General features: G+C 43.0%; 1 protein-coding gene across 3 annotated transcripts in view; it reads left to right on the forward strand.

Annotated features, from left to right (window-relative positions):
• Positions 1-16,392, forward strand: part of KCNQ4 (potassium voltage-gated channel subfamily Q member 4) — a 215,588-nt gene that overhangs the window by 114,799 nt on the left and 84,397 nt on the right. For all 3 annotated transcript variants that reach the window (XM_040424529.1, XM_040424530.1, XM_040424531.1), the window contains exon 3: positions 10,091-10,217. In XM_040424529.1, coding sequence (XP_040280463.1) covers positions 10,091-10,217 — 127 coding nt within the window. The remainder of the gene's footprint in view (positions 1-10,090; positions 10,218-16,392) is intronic.

The raw sequence follows: 16,392 nt of genomic DNA on the forward strand, positions 1-16,392 counted from the left end.
GAGACAAATCTCCGTACAGTATTATTCTGAAGTTTTGAACAAAGCGACTTCTGGTGAAGCATCTTGAACATTGAATCTCATATTATGCCAAAGAGGTCGGTGAACTTTTAAACAGAAAAGAGACATTTGGAAGAGATATAAAGGTGACATTATTTTTAAAGGGAACCTGTCACTATGAAAATGCTAAATAATCCTCAGCCAGCTTGTTATAGAGCAGGAGGACTGCCTCCTTGACTTCAAAGTTCAGAGTCAGCAGAAATTGAAATGTATAAAATACAAGTTATACTAAATTCTTTTCCCTGAGAACTGTACATAAATCTGCTCTGCTCCTCCTGCTCTATAATATTCAGCCTGCAGCTCAGGCACATGTGCCAGGTTCCCTTTAAACCAGAAAAATGTGCCAAGTGAATGTCCATACTATGGCCTGTCTCTAGTAGTTTTCTAAGGGGTTTCAGAGCGCTTTAACGTTTATTCATCTATGCTGAGCTAAGCCCCTTTAGTACAATTTGCATTCTACTTCCAGCCCCCCTTCTCTCTGTCCCAAATGGCTGACGTCAGGAGTACTCACTCCGGAGACGAAGTCTAAATTAAGAAGTCCTTGTGTCTCTCCTTTAATTAAGCACAGTCGTCTTTGTTTGTGGAAAGGTGCTAGAGATAGCATTGGACACATTGCTGATGTTTGGGAAACCAGACCCACCCTGAACTGTCAGATCAATAGATTGAGGGAATGGATCCGTGTCCGTCATAACACAGACTGTCCTGATCCACCGGCATACAGTCATTTTACTGTGACCTTATATTCCTATCATTCTGCCAAATCCATCGTGACCCTTCACTCTTGACTAGAAGACATTTATATTTCCAGAAAGAAATAATTCGGAATTTTTTACATCAACCGTGTTGAGTATAAAACATTTATATGTGAGGCAGTCCCACGTGACAGGCACAACGTTTTACACTCAATGGGTCACCTTCCTTTGAGTAGCTTCAGACTGGAGAAAGTATAAAAGCAGCCATGCTCTACAAACCTGTGTTTGGAGAAAACTCTTGGGAACGTACTTCTTGCAAACTGTAATGACATAAAAAAAAACCTGCAGGAGATTGTGCTGAGACAAGGAATTCGTAGATGGGAACTAGCTTGAATAGAAAAAGAAAATCGCAAAGGAGAATTCCAGGTGAATGTCTTGGCCAAACAGTTACCATGTAGATACCAACATAACGTATACAGCCTAAAGGTCGCTGACACAAAAAGATCCTCAGCTTGTACAGGGATTACTTATGATCTACATCAGAGGCAGCACACAGAGCCCTCTCTGTGGGCACCCGCTCGCTGGAGAACGTCTATGTTGTACAAATCTGCCTTAGGGTCCATTCACACGTCCGTAGTGTATTGCGGATCCGCAATACACCCGGCTGGCACCCCCATAGAACTGCCTATTCTTGTCTGTTTTGCAGACAAGAATAGGACATGTTCTATTTTTTTCCGGAGCCGCGGACCGGAAGATCGGGGGCGCGCTCCGGAAATGCGGATGCAGACAGCACACTGTGTGCTGTCTGCATCCATTCCTGCCCCATAGAGAATGAATGGGTCCGCACGGGTGCGGACACATTCACGGACATGTGAATGGACCCTTAGACTTTTCCTGCCATTCATCAGCGCAGGGCGCACTATGAACAGCACAGGCAGCGCACTGAATGTAGGCAGGCTATTATAGCGAAATGGTAAAGTGCATGGAGAATATACTATATTGGACTGTAGTATTCAGGGTAAATTACTGTGTTGGCACTTTGTGATAAATAAGTGGGTTTTGGGTTGCAGTTTGGGCTCTCGGTCTGTAAAAGGTTCGCCATCACTGATCTACATGGATTTTTATGAGATTCACAGTTATGACTATACAATGGAAGGCAGCATGCCAGTGACTGAAACTGATATATGCATGCAAAGGAACCCATACATTTGGTGCAGTAATATGTCGTAAACCAGTGTCCTACAGTGTACTGTATTACATTGCTTTTATAGCTAGCATTAGTGTCTGGCAAGTTACTCTGCCATACTACGTAAGCTGTCTGGAGTCTGGCATTGGCACAGGGCAAAGAAAATTCATTTGACAAGATACAAAAAACAAGGGTAATTTATAACATGGGCATTTTATCTGAGAATGGTAACCTTTGTTTGGCAGAGCAGAGGTGGCCAGCTTTTTGTTGGTTGTGAGCCACTTTGAAATATGACAGGTGGGTGGGTCTAAGCTACAGTACATTGTATATTAATACGGAAAAAGCCTATTAGCCCCTTCCTGCATTATCACGTACATGCATGTGGGGGAATGTGGTGCCTTACCGCATTCCCATGTGCATGTATGTGATGGGATCGGGAGGGTGATCAGTACAGCCGGGCCCCTGCTGCATCCGGTGGCATTGCTGTATGCGGTGATGCCGGCAGATTAACCCTTTCACATGCCGCGGTCAGCGCTGACCGCGGCACGTCCGGGGTTTACAGAGGGAGGGGACTCCCTCTGATTCAATCGGCCCCCCCGCGCTGCGCTGGCAGGGGGCCAATGGTTGCTATGGCAGCCCCGATGCCTAACACAGGCATCGGAGCCTACCAGCTACGGAAGCCCAGGAGATCCAGCCGGCAGGCTGTGTAAAACTCTGACAGTTCAGTTCAGTACAATACATAATGTATTGTACTGAATTGAAACAGGGATCAAATCCTGAAAACTTGAAGTCCCACAGTGGGACAAATATAAAAAGTGAAAAAATTAGTTTTTTTTATAATAAAAAAATTAAAGTTTCAAGTAAAAAAACAAAAAGCGTCCTTTTCCCAAAATAAAGTAAATAAAAATTGTAAAAAATAGGGAAAATAAGAAAAGTAGACATATTAGGTATCGCAGCGTCCGTATCGACCGACTCTATAAAAATATCACATGACTTAATCCCTCAGATGAACACCGTCAAAAAATAAAAAATAAAAACTGTGCTAAAAAAACATTTTTTGTCACCTTACATCACTAAAAGTGCAACACCTCCAGAATAGAACCAATCTAACCGTCACCTCATCCCGCAAAAAATGAGCCCCTATCTAAGACCGAAAAAAAAAAAAAAACTATAGCTCTCAGACTATGAAGACACTAAAACATGATCTTTTTGTTTCAAAAATGCTTTTATTGTGTTAAATGTAAAAAAAAAAAAAGTAGACATATTAGGTATCGCCGCGTCTCTAACAACCTGCTCTATAAAAATACCACATGACCTAACCCCTCAGATGAACACCGTGAAAAAGTTAAAATAAAAATGGTGTAAAAAAAGCCATTTTTTGTCACCTTACATCACAAAAAGTGTAATAGAAAGCGATCAAAAAGTCACATGGCCCCCAAAATGGTGCCAATCAAACCGCCATCTCATCCCGCAAAAATGATACTCTACCTAAGACAATCGCCCAAAAAGTAAAAAAAAACTATGGCTCTCAGACTATGGAGACACTAAAACATGATTTTTTAATTTGTTTCAAAAATTATATTATTGTGTAAAACTTAAATAGTAGACATATTAGGTATCGCTGCGTCCGTATCAACCGGCTCTATAAAAATATCACATGACCTAACCCCTCAGGTGAACACTGTCCAAAAAATAAAATAAAAACTGTGCTGAAAAAAAAGATTTTTTTGGTCACCTTACATCACTTAAAGTGCAACACCAAGCAATCAAAAAGGCGTATGCCCCCCAGAATAGTACCAATCTAGCCGTCACCTCATCCTGCATCATCCTGCCAAAAATGAGCGCCTACCTAAGACAATCGCTCAAAAGATAAAAATAAAAACTATGGCTCTCAGACTATGGAGACACTAAAACATGATATTTTTTTTGTTTCAAAAATGATATTATTGTGTAAAACTTAAATAAATAAAAAAAGTTACATGACCTAACCCCTCAGGTGAACACCTTAAAGGGACACTGACAGGCCCAATAAGCATATTTAGGTATATATATGACAGTACAGGTCTTATCAAGTGTATTAAAATAATCTAAGTATCCCCCCTGTCCACCTTATAAATACCGAAAACTAAAGTTTTATAACCTGCTTGTCTCGTCTCCAGTCTGCCCAAGGGGCGGCGTTTTATCTCAAAATGCGCCCAGCCAGCCGCTCCCAACTGCCGTTCTAAAGCCCCGCCCAGCTCATCAATATTCACTTCGCTGGGCGGCGGCTACAACTCTCCCCGACTCAATAATTGAATTGCTCCTCGGGTGTCTCCAGGGCAGAGAGGAGGAAACCATGATGCATTGTGGGGTTGTGTTGTGTCTGTGTATCCTGAGTGCTGACGGTGTCAAGTGGAGTGCTTGGAGTCCTCTGGAAGCACTAGGAGCATCTATCGACGGAGGTACCCGGTCGGGGTGCTAGGCGTTCCGTTACATTGGTGGCAAGCAGTGGGATGGCGTCCTAGTGCGAGGAGAAGCAGCTCAGAGACACTGGTAACGTGTGGAGTTACAAATTGAGGGCAACGCTAGCACTCGTGCAACGCCCCTGGGAGCAGAGTTATCCAGCGACTTGGAGCAGACAAGTATGGAAGGCTCTGAAGATGACTGGCTGGCCGAGGTGAGGCAGCGAGTGGCCCAGTATGGAGATAATGTGTCCATGGCTATATACCAGGCCATCTGGAACCAGATCACAGCCAAGCGACACGCAAGGATGGAACGAGAATTCCGACTGGCGAAAGAGAGAGAAATTGCCCAGCGGAAGGAGTGTTACAGTAGCCGAGCAGGGGCTGCATCCGAGAAGGTTAGCAGTCTCCCCCTGAGGAGGCCAGAGGAACCCGAAGTAGGGGTCCTCATAGACTGGTCCTGTGAGGAACCACAACAGGCAGGTGGAGACGGGACCGAGGTCTCTCCACCGGGATGCTGGGCAGCTGGCCCAGACCCTCAACAGCAGCCGAAGTTGCCAGGTGTGGACGCAGGTGATCCTTACTCGCAAATGTTGAGGGACCTCACAGACTGGTCCTGGGAGGACCCACAGATGGCAGATGGAGATGGGACCGAGGTCTCTCTACCAATCCTACAGGGATGCTGGACGGTCGGTCCAGATCCCCAGCCATCTCCGCAGGGATACCAGGAGGAGGAGGTAAGCGAGCCCTCCCCTTCCCAGCTACTTCCCAACCGAGTTCTGGGGGCAGGCGATGAGCCTGCGATACCCACTGATCTCTCTCCCCAACCACAGGGGGACAGCACCCCTAACTCCGATGGTGCAGATGGGACCGCGGTCTCTGCACCAGGCCTACCGGGATGCTGGACGGCCGGTTCAGATCCCCCACCAACCCCGCAGGAATGCCAGGAGGAGGAGGTAAGCAATTCCTCCTCTCCACAGCCGATCTGCAACAAGGTCCTGGGGATAGGATTCCCTGACCACATCCCAGCGGAAGAGCTGGCATCTGGACAGAGCGCAGTCAGCCTCTGGCCTCCCCTATCCTCTTATCCAGAGCCTGACTCCCCACAGGCTACCCCAGCAGAAGAGCTGGCATCTGGGCAGAGCGCAGTCAGCCTCTGCCCTCCCCTATTCGCTTCTCCACAGCCGATCTGCAACAAGGTCCTGGGGATAGGATTCCCTGACCACATCCCAGCGGAAGAGCTGGCATCTGGGCAGAGCGCAGTCGGCCACTGCCCTCCCCTATCCTCTTCTCCAGAGCCGGACTTCCCACAGGCTACCCCAGCGGAAGAGCTGGCATCTGGGCAGAGCGCAGTCGGCCTCTGCCCACCAAGTACCTACAGCTCCAAGCTAGAGAGCAACAAGGAAGCAAGGAGTAGCAGATGCCCCCTCAACAGCTGGGGACATACAGAACAGAGCCAGGCCCCAAAATTCAACAGGTCCAGTATTGGGTTGTGGGTGGACTGCCAGACTAACTCAGATACCGACCGGCATGAGGTCAGGTATCTGGTTAGTCTTCCCTGGGAGGGGGAGATGTGTGGCGAAACCAACCTCGCCATTGGGTTTTGGAGAGGCCTGGCTACCAGTCTCTTGCCTCAGGATTATGGCCCATACTAACTTTAAAGGAGAAGACAGACAAAGCTTAAATCTGTCTTTTGAATGGTATTTTGTTATGTGAGGGTACCGAGATAGCTAATTTTATTGTATTCGTGTATTCTGAGCGCCATTCACCTAATGATATGCACTCAGACTTGAGCTATCTGGGGCTATGTTAAATGTCTGTGTTTGCTGTGGGGGTGTGACATTGGGTGTTTGGGTGGTGATTTCTGTCCTGTTGTCTCCACATGTGTATTGGCGATTTCCCTTTGTCCTGAGAGATAATTGAATTGCTCCTCGGGTGTCTCCAGGGCAGAGAGGAGGAAACCATGATGCATTGTGGGGATGTGTTGTGTCTGTGTATCCTGAGTGCTACGTATCTGTCCTGTGTCACAGTCTTCCTTCTGGTCCCCTAGGGGTGTGTCCACCAGATGGGGACCTGCATAAATACGGGCGGGTAGCCCTCAATAAAGAGTTCCTGTTTTATACCTTCATGAAGTCTTGGCTCATGTTTGGGGGATGGAATAACTACACTCTTGGGGATTGCTATATCACAATACTCCCCTGAGTATAAGCTCTTGTAAGAGCTTGCTCCTGGTTCCTGTCTCTGGATTTAGGAGAGGTTCACCCACTGGAGCCTGGAGCCTTGTCGTAGGTCCAGGGTGGGTAGGAGACGGCGAGACCTCCACCAAGCTTCGGCGGTTCGTGGGGTCTGCAGTGCTGACGGTGTCAAGTGGAGTGCTTGGAGTCCTCTGGAAGCACTAGGAGCATCTATCGACGGAGGTACCCGGTCGGGGTGCTAGGCGTTCCGTTACATAGACGTATGGTAAATGTAAAGTACTAACTATTTTTGGATGTATGACTATCTATTATAAAAGTTGAGAAATTGAAATTTGCAAAATGTTTCCAAATTTTTGGTAAATTTGGTATTTTTTTATAAATAAAAATAAAATATTTTGACTCAATTTTGCCAATTTCATGAAGTACATTATGTGTCGAGAAAACAATCTCGGAATGGCCTGAATAAGGAAAAGCGTTTTAAAGTTATTACCATATAAAGTGACACATGTCGGATTTACTAAATTAGGCTGCGTCCTAAAGGTGACAAATGGCTGTGTCCTGAAGGGGTTAAAGATATGAGTATGTGGAATTACTCTTACCCTTGTATTAAAGGGGTTGCCCAGGATTTTACTATTAATAGCCTATCCCATCTAATCACTTAGGGTCTGACAGTGCCACCATGCACCACCGCCAATCAGCTGTTTTAGGGTAGCTCCAACGCTCACAATTATAATGACCACCACTCATAGGCTATTTTGGCACCATCAAATTTATTTTGGTGTAGGGCAGGTAGTGGTTGGCTTCTAGGTTCATTTATTATAATTTACATCAGTCAACTGGCATAAATTATACTGAAAATCTAAACTTTTTACTTGCTGGCTTAGACTTCATTTCTGGTGGACAGACAGTGCAAGATATTTTTTTGAAATTATTAAGAGGTGTTCACCGCATATTATGCCAGCAAGCCACAGATTAACAACACCATATAAAATGCCAGTCTTAATAAATCTGACAAAGTATGAGCCAAAGTATTACTAGATATTCCCACTACTTTCGTTCTCTAAATTTCCACTTGACTATGTCAGGGGAAACAGTAGTAACATAAAGTTTTGCCCACTTTTATGTCTGTCTACAAATGGCCCAAACCTGAGAATGTGAAAGCTACATGACATCTCCTTAGGGTGCTGCAAGGAAACTGATAGCAAGATAAAAACTGTTGAGACAAAAGGCAGAGATATGACAGAGTAACCGAATAGGAAACACTTCACAAGGGAAGCTCCAGTTTTCACCAGAGATTGTTTCTCTGTCTGAAGTTCTTTGATGGTACCGCTTGGAAGAGATCTTCAAGGAGATGTAGGTAGCTTACACAAAGGATTGACAGCATTAGAGCCCACCACACAAATAGGTAGATATGACTACAAAAGCTTTCCTTGGTGGGGGTCTGAGTACTGAGACCTTCACCGATCGCTAAAAAGAGGAGAGAGAAGCGCTCGCATATCGCTCTTTCTTGTTGCTGCAGGAGAGAAAGAGAGATGGACTCAATAGAAAGTCTATGGGTACATCTTGTTTCTAAGTTTTCTGAGAACTTTGTATAATATTAAACAATTAGAGGGACATTTATCAAGTCTGGTTGCAGTAATAAAGTTGCAAGTGATGCCCGCGTGCATCATTTGGTCAAATTGTGTGACATTTGGTGCATCTCGTCACTTTCAGTAGTAACATGAAAAGTAGGTCAGGCTTTCCGATTAGAAGTCTCATTCATTATGTGCAACTTTTTAAAAAAGTCACATCTCCACATCAGGCAACCCCCCGGTATATTTTAATGGACATAGGCGTACACCAAATTCTACTTGACCCGAATACAGTATATGATTATTGTACGCCATTTCATAAATTTAGCACAACCTCACAAAGCAAAAACAGACTTAAACCTGCTACTCTGAAATTCTCCTCTTAATCTATATCTAAAGTCTTTCAGGGAGATTTATCAAGACCAGCATTTTCTGCAAGATGATGCGCCTAATGTGTGATGGGGTTCAGGCAGCAGTCCATGCGCCTAAACATAATTATATGGCAGCTGTCCCGCCTTTGCAAACCTCCTTTTTGGAAAAGTGTCCCCCCCCCCACACACACACACACACACACACTCACACACTTGTGATAATTTTTTTAAAAGTCGCATTTAAAGTTTGAGACTTTTTAACGCCACTTTTCTAGCACAGACTACATGATAAGTCTTCTCCTTTAATTTTATTTTATTACTTCTTTGCCAGTTTTGATTATTCATTGTTTATCTTCATTACATGTCTTTGGGGATCTTTTGTGATTTTATTGCTTTTCTGGGGCACATTTAAGCATCAAGCATGTCCAGAACCTTTAATATTGTTAAACGTCTTTTTTATGTTACAGGTGGTTATTGCAACTTGGTCCAAATAATATTGAACGGTTGTTAGTTAGCTGTTTGTAGAAACCAACTACATGCTGACTTTTCTGGATTGTTGATTTCTACAGTGAGCCTGTTTTATATGAACACGCTGTACTTTGTCAGACTTACATTTCATTAGTTGCAGAGCAGTGCCAGTGTTGTGAGTCAGAAGCCCTCGGCATCCACTTACCTGTGCCTGATTGACAGAATTCTCCCCATGGACAGTAATAAAGAAAAAGCAGCACTAGCATTGTGGCCAGACTACAGCATTCATAACAGACACACGGTAGAAATCAGCGTGTTTGTAACAACTGCATTCATCTTTCAAAGACGGCAGCATGAAATAGGTGACAGGCTCCCTTCAGTTTTTGTAGGCAAATTTAGTCGGGGAAAATAACAATAACTTTTACAAAGACAGGTGCACTCTGCGGCCTTACTAAACCTTCATAATGATGTAAAATTGAGAGATTAGCCAACATGTCCTACTATGAGGACATGTCTGAGCCCGAGCACCGCGCCAAGGTTTCTCAAGTAGTTCGGGACCTAACGCTAATATTGTTATTTTGTTTGATTGTTTATCACATCCATACATTTGCTATCCTGTGTAGAATGTCTATTGTGGTACTTGTGGTCCGCTGCGTGCATCCTCCACTGTATGCATTTTTGCTGGGGATGCCTTTAGCAGCGGACCACAAGTGCAGGATCTCCCCCCCCCCCCCCCCATATAGATGCGCCACTGCATACGGGTTTGAGCACTTCCTGCTTTTCATTAACCACGCCAATCTGTAGTTTAAATTCTGTCAGGGTCCATTGACAGTGTAACATCTCTGCGCAAAGTGAAGCTGTCAGGAGGAACATGGATCCTGCAGGATCCCACGTCTTGTTTCCCCTCGGATATTTGTGGATGTGTCGTGTGAAGTCTTACTGTTCTAGTGACATAACATGTGCATTCAGCCAAACCATATGTGGAAGAATTGGGCTCTATCCCGTCTTTATGGCCACATTTTCACAATGCCCTCTAGATGTGCAGGTAATAGGGTCTAACAATGCAGTTTAAGGGCTTTTATTTAAAATTTACCTTATGTTTTCATCAGGAATTTGTGATGATTGTGGTGTTTGGCATGGAGTACGTGATCCGAATTTGGTCCGCCGGGTGTTGCTGTCGTTACAGAGGATGGAAGGGACGTCTGAGATTTGCAAGGAAACCTTTCTGTGTTATCGGTAAGAATCTCAGTATTACCATTAACCTATAGGAATCAGATGATGTCCTTTTATACTCTCTATGTACTTGAATGTCTGTACCTTTCTTCTTTTTCCATTCTCCTTTTTGTGTGTCTCCAGATGTTATAATTCCTAAGGGATAAAGCCTTTTTCCTCTCTCCATCTTCTCCGTCAGCAGAACAGCTGCAGAATGGGGTTTTGTCTCCCATTGTAGTAGTGTTGGAGAACATGGAGAGGTGGGTTAATGGAAGATATTGCAGAGCCAGCATTGTCATGGCTAATAGATGGACTGGGTAAAGAGAAAACGGATGTTCAGCAAGTTTTAAACAATAAGTGTCACAATGTCTTTTCACTATGAGAACACAGTACCACAAAGCCGTGTCCTTATCCTCTGTCCCACCAGTAAATATTGTGAAAGTCACGCACAAAAATTCTGTTCAGCCTGTCTGACACTTGTTTCTGTGAAAGTGGGGTGGCTTTCTCAGACTCCTGAATGGTACACAGTCCCTATAATGCCTAGTAGATCTATCTTCACCATTTAGCTGCTACCTGACTTCATTAAAGCCATAAATATGGAAAAGTCCAAGGCAAGGGCTACACAGCGAATCTGGCCAATGAAATAATGTGGTGATGGTGCAACCCACAAGTTGCCAAGACTATAGCACGCAAGTTTCCAGGAATCCAAACCTGATAGATTTCTGGCCACTTGTGTGTCACGGTCTCAGCAAAATGTGTATTGCAAGGCAGCGACATTCACTTTTTGTATTACATTGTAATGTTGCATCGTGATACTGTGATCTTTGGCCAGATTTAGGCCTCATGCACACGACCGTTGTTGTGTTCCGTGTCCGTTGTTCTGTTTTCCGTGATTTTCTGCGGACCCATTGACTTTCAATGGGTCCGTTGAAAACTCGGATAATGCACCGTTTGTTATCCGCGTCCGTGATCCGTGTTTCCAGTCCATCAAAAAAATATGACCTGTCCTATTTTTTACACGGACAACGGTTCACGGACCCATCCAAGTCAATGGGTCCGTGAAAAAACACGGAGGCACACAAGATTGTCATCTGTTTCCGCGTTCGTTTTTTTCCTATCATTTGCAAGGCAAACTTGACTTAGATTTTTTTTTCACTTTTCATGTCTGGTGATCCTCCAAAAATCAAGGAAGACACACGGAAACAAAAACGGAAACGGATCACGGAACAACGGAACAGCTTTTTGCGGACCGCAAAAAAATACTGTCGTGTGCATGAGGCCTTACTGTGTAGCCCTAGCCTTGGGGTTCCTTGGTGAAAAAAATCCACCAGGAAATACGCAGCATAAAAACATCCCTCCTGTTATCTTATGGGGTTGAAAGTGTCAATCCTTGCCCTGTGTTCTGCTGTGGAATAGCATTCTGCAGTGTAAATAATGATGTATTGCAGCTTTTCTAAAGCAGAATGTCTCCATTGATTTTCAGGGGAAATCTGCATAAAAAACTGTGCAACAAATTCTGCACCTCCTGCATATGTTCTGGCAGTTTTCACCATGTATAAAGGGACCGTTCACACAGCATTTTTTTGCTGTGGAATTTTGCACTGGCACTCTCGCTGAAAATCCGCCGGTGGCGTTTCTGCCTCCCATTCTTTTCAGTGGGAGGCAGTGCTCCTCGATCTTAAGTGTCGTATTCTATTGAAAAGAATAGGAGGCAGAAACGTTGTGTTCGCCTGTCGAATTACAGCGTATTTGTCAGCACCAAAATTCCACTGGAAAAAAAAAAACTTGTGAATTTCCAAAACCGACTTTAAGGACCAATTCAGTTGTGAAGTGATTTTGATGGGCTTACATTACATTATACTTTAGGTGTTCCACAGGAATTAAAGCTAAATGGAGGGGAAATTTAAAAATGTCTTTCTTTTTTTTCTCCAGAATTTCCATTTTAATCCTTTTTTTACTGTCACACAGTTAACAGCAAAACAAACCACAATATTTATTACCCATATCCTGCAGTTTGCAGAAACACACACATATGTGGTCGTAAACTGAGCAGGGCTCAGAAGGGAAGGAGCGCCATTTGGCTTTTGGATTTTGCTGAAATGATTCTTAGGCGTCATGTCGCATTCGAAAAGACCCGGAGGTACCCCCTACAGTGGTAACCCCCAAAATGTGAAAGTACACCCCTCAATAAATTTTTCAAGTGGTGTAGAGATCATTTTGACCCCACAGTTGTTTTCCAGAAATGAATGTTTAATGGAAGGTGAAAATGATTATTGCAATTTTATCAAAGATAAGCAATTTCAGTGCTCCATATGTTGTACCCAATTTGTGGCACTGTAAAAAGTCAGCTCTAATTATTATACTGTAGCCCTAAACTGTTGTCTGGATATACAAGAGGGCTACAAATTGAAGGAGCACCATGCACATTTAAGGATTGATTTGTTGATTGCAGAATCTGTGAAGTTAAATGAAAAAAAGAGCCACCCAAGAAGTGACCCATTTTGGAAACTACACCCCTCACAGAATTTTTCAAGGGGTTTAGTGAGCATTTTGACCCCTCAGGTGTTTTCCTCTTAATATATTTGGATCATCTTGTGCCAATAAGCTTTTGACTTAAACTGGCATATGAAACGTCCAGTCTTAGTACATCTGCCTCTAAAGTACCAAGTAGTGGCAGTAAGTGAGCTCCTGTGTACTCTGTTCACGTCTCTTGAAAAGGTAAAAGCAGCTATGATTTTTTTTTTTGCTTGAACTGACTTGTATAATCGATAAAAGGCTTGATCCAAAAATAAATTTCTCTCTTGTCAAAAAGGTGGACTGTGTTTAGTCCTTTTAACTTGAAAGTGATGTGTACGATAAAATAGGGATCATTTGTCCCCAAAGGGCTATTCACATGATCTAACACAACACATTAATATGCTGAAAGCAGCATTTTTAGTTTATTGCATTTAGCGTGGGTAAGCTGCATGGTGAACTGAACAACTGAAATCTTTTCACATTCATTGACTCTGTCCTTTTATCCAGCGCACAGTCAATATTTGCAGGGGAAGAATAGACTTAACTCGCTGCATTCTATAATTTTATGGCTTTGATAAAAAATGTGGACAGACATTACACATTCATGTATTACCTACAATCCAGAACAGAAACAGTTTCTACCTACAGCAGATACACTGACGAGAAAAATAGTAACAATGTTTTGAACTTTTGACTTTCAGGCTCCATATCTCACCTTCCACTACAGCTTTAAATGTGAGACTACCATCATTTTATTGACAATGATCTTGGCTATCTCATACATAAACTGGACTTGCAACTATTTAGCATATGATTAGTTATGCAGATTCTTATCATGTAACTAACTGCATTGTTACTGTTTTGCTCCAGGTGGTGGAACAATCTTTTTCTTCTTGTATACTACAAATTACAACCTGTTCTCACGTTCCCTAATAGCTCAGTGTGTTATTAGGTTGATTCCAAACGAAAGGTCACTGGTTTAAATCCAGGAGCAACCATGAAGAAGATTTCCCAAGAAAAGAGAAACAGCATCAGCCAGCTCATCAATAGCGGCATCTCGTCCAAGAAATTTACAGCTGGAAGAATACGAAATGAAGTCCGTCCTTCAATTCCAAAGCCAACAGTAGGATGTTCAGGCAAAATATCGGAGTCAACTAGTTGGCTCATCCCAAGGTCTATCAGTTCTGGTGCGACAAACAAAGCAGTTGAGGTGGCTCGTATGCTTCGTAATAGTGAGATCACAGACGTCCATGCAAGCACTGGGTGACGCGCATTACACAAGCCTTGAATGGTGGCCTGAAAAAAAGGTAAAGAAGCCTCAATGTCAATATTGTCATAAGAAGCTCTGGCTCAAGTTTGCAAAGGACGACATAGTGTCCCAGCAGAACAATGTCCCGAATCCTACATCGAGATTGGTGAAGAAATGGTTCAATGACAACGAAGTAGAGGTGCTGGCTTGGCCCCCACAGTACCCAGACCTCAACTCAATCGAACGCTTATGGGTAGAATTAAAGAAAAAGCTGTATTCGTACCCAAGCGAACGTGTAGAAGGGACCTGGGAACAGATTTAGCTTGAGACATGCTTGAGTCTGAGCGAGAGCATGCCCAGAAGCATTCAGGCAGTGTTGAAAGCCAAAGATGGATTTACAAAATACTAACAAAATAATAAAAATTTGAATTTTGAATTTTAGAAGCAAAACAGTAACAATGCAGTTACATGACAAGAATCTGCATTACTAATTATATGCTAAATAGTTGCAAGTCTAATTTATGTATGAGATAACCAAGATGGTTGCCTATAAAATAATGGTAGTCTCATGTTCGAAGCTGTAGTGGATGGTGAGATATGGAGCCTGAAATTCAAAAGTTCTAAACATTGTTACCCTTTTGCTCATCAGTGTATTAAAGTTACCAACACGTTCTGTATCTGTCTCCATTATGCAGATAATCACCTTTGACTCCTGTGTACATCCAGTTTAGCCTATTATCCTGCAATGATGATCTTTTTTTGTGGATGAAATAATGCAAATTTTGATAATCTTTTTGAGTACTGTAGTCCACCCATTTCATTTATTACTTTAATTGCACAGTAATTGTGCGGTAAAATGTTAAAAGGTCCTAATCATGTGCCTATATGCCCCTTTTGATGTACCTAGGATCTTATTTACCTTGGCAGCAGCTGCCTGACACTGGTTGCTATAGTTGAAGGGGTTGTCCGGGCAACAGATATTGATGGCCTATCCTCAGGATAGGTCATTAATAGGCTTGAGCAAATCGACTTTCAGATCATAGATCCGAGGTCAGTTCGTTCAGATACTTCCATTTTAATGCTGTTTCCGTACAGCATTAAAATGTATTGGCTCCGTGGAGCCGAAGTTCTTTTGCCCAAAGTCTTGTGAGACTTCGGTCAATTCCTACTGCTATTCATATTAAAAAAACAATTTAAAATAGCAATCCAAACTGGGCTTTGGTACCGAGGTACCAGACAGTACCAAAGCCCACTTTAGATTGTTATTTTAAATAGTTTTTCAATATATGCATACAGTAGGAATTCACCGAAGTCTCGCACAACGAATTTTGGCTCCACAGAGCCAATACATTTTAGTGCTGTACAGAAACAGCATTAAAATCTAAGTATTTGAACAAATTGACTTTGGATCTATGATCCGAAGGTCGATTGGCTCAAGCCTAGCCATTAATATCAGATTGGTGGAGGTCCAACTTCTGTCACCTCCACTGATCACTGTTTCAGCAGTGTGCAGAACTTTAAGCAAATGGCGTTGTACATTGTGTAGCGGCTATGCTGGGGTTCTGTACAGCCCAGACAACCCTTTTAAGTTTACTGTCATCTAAGTCCTTTTCTGTGTTAGTTTTACCCAGTGTTTTCCCGTTTAGAAAGAAATCGTGGCATGTATTTCCCTGCCCATGTACAAAACCTTACATCATTGTTATGGTACACTATGTGAATTCCGTCTGGAAATTCATGGATTTAAAATTCACAACACAGACTTATTTCCACTGCAGTTTATTTATATAGCATATGGGTGAGATTTAAAGCTGTGACTGTAAAATGTCTTACACTTACACTTCACTTACACACATTTCCTGTGCTTTGGAAAAATCAAGACATATAGCATCCAATAACTCACCCTCGTCCTGATTAGATTAGTTTCACAAGACTAATCCCTCATAAACCCCCACTGATACAAAGTAATGCACTGATATTCATTGAGATACTCCAGGATAGCATCTCTTAGAAAACCTCCATACAATTTACCCACAATAGTGGTTAAACCTAGAGGTCTATAGTTTCCGGGCTCACTTTCTGACCCCTTTTTGAATGTTTCCACCACATTTGCCACACTACAGTTGTGTGGGACAGAACTCGTCATAAGATGGTCAACGACAACTACCAATTTGTTGGTCCAAGCATCAGCAAACACAGTATCCCTGAAAAGCTTGTGGCCAGCTATGTGGCTAATGCATCAAACCTACAGAAAAGCCAACTGGGAATACAGTATTTTAGATGTGTGTGTGTGTGACCTATTTTAATCTGCAGGTGTTAGTAAGAACATGCATATTTAATGAAAAGTTACTGTTGGCATTTTCATTTATGATGCATGAAAGTAAACTGCGCGGCGCAGGTGCCAGTCTTGTGAGCTGTACCATTTGATGTGGTGTT

This window comes from Bufo bufo, chromosome 3 (assembly GCF_905171765.1).
Source record: "Bufo bufo chromosome 3, aBufBuf1.1, whole genome shotgun sequence".
In the NCBI taxonomy this organism is placed as follows: Eukaryota; Metazoa; Chordata; class Amphibia; order Anura; family Bufonidae; genus Bufo; species Bufo bufo.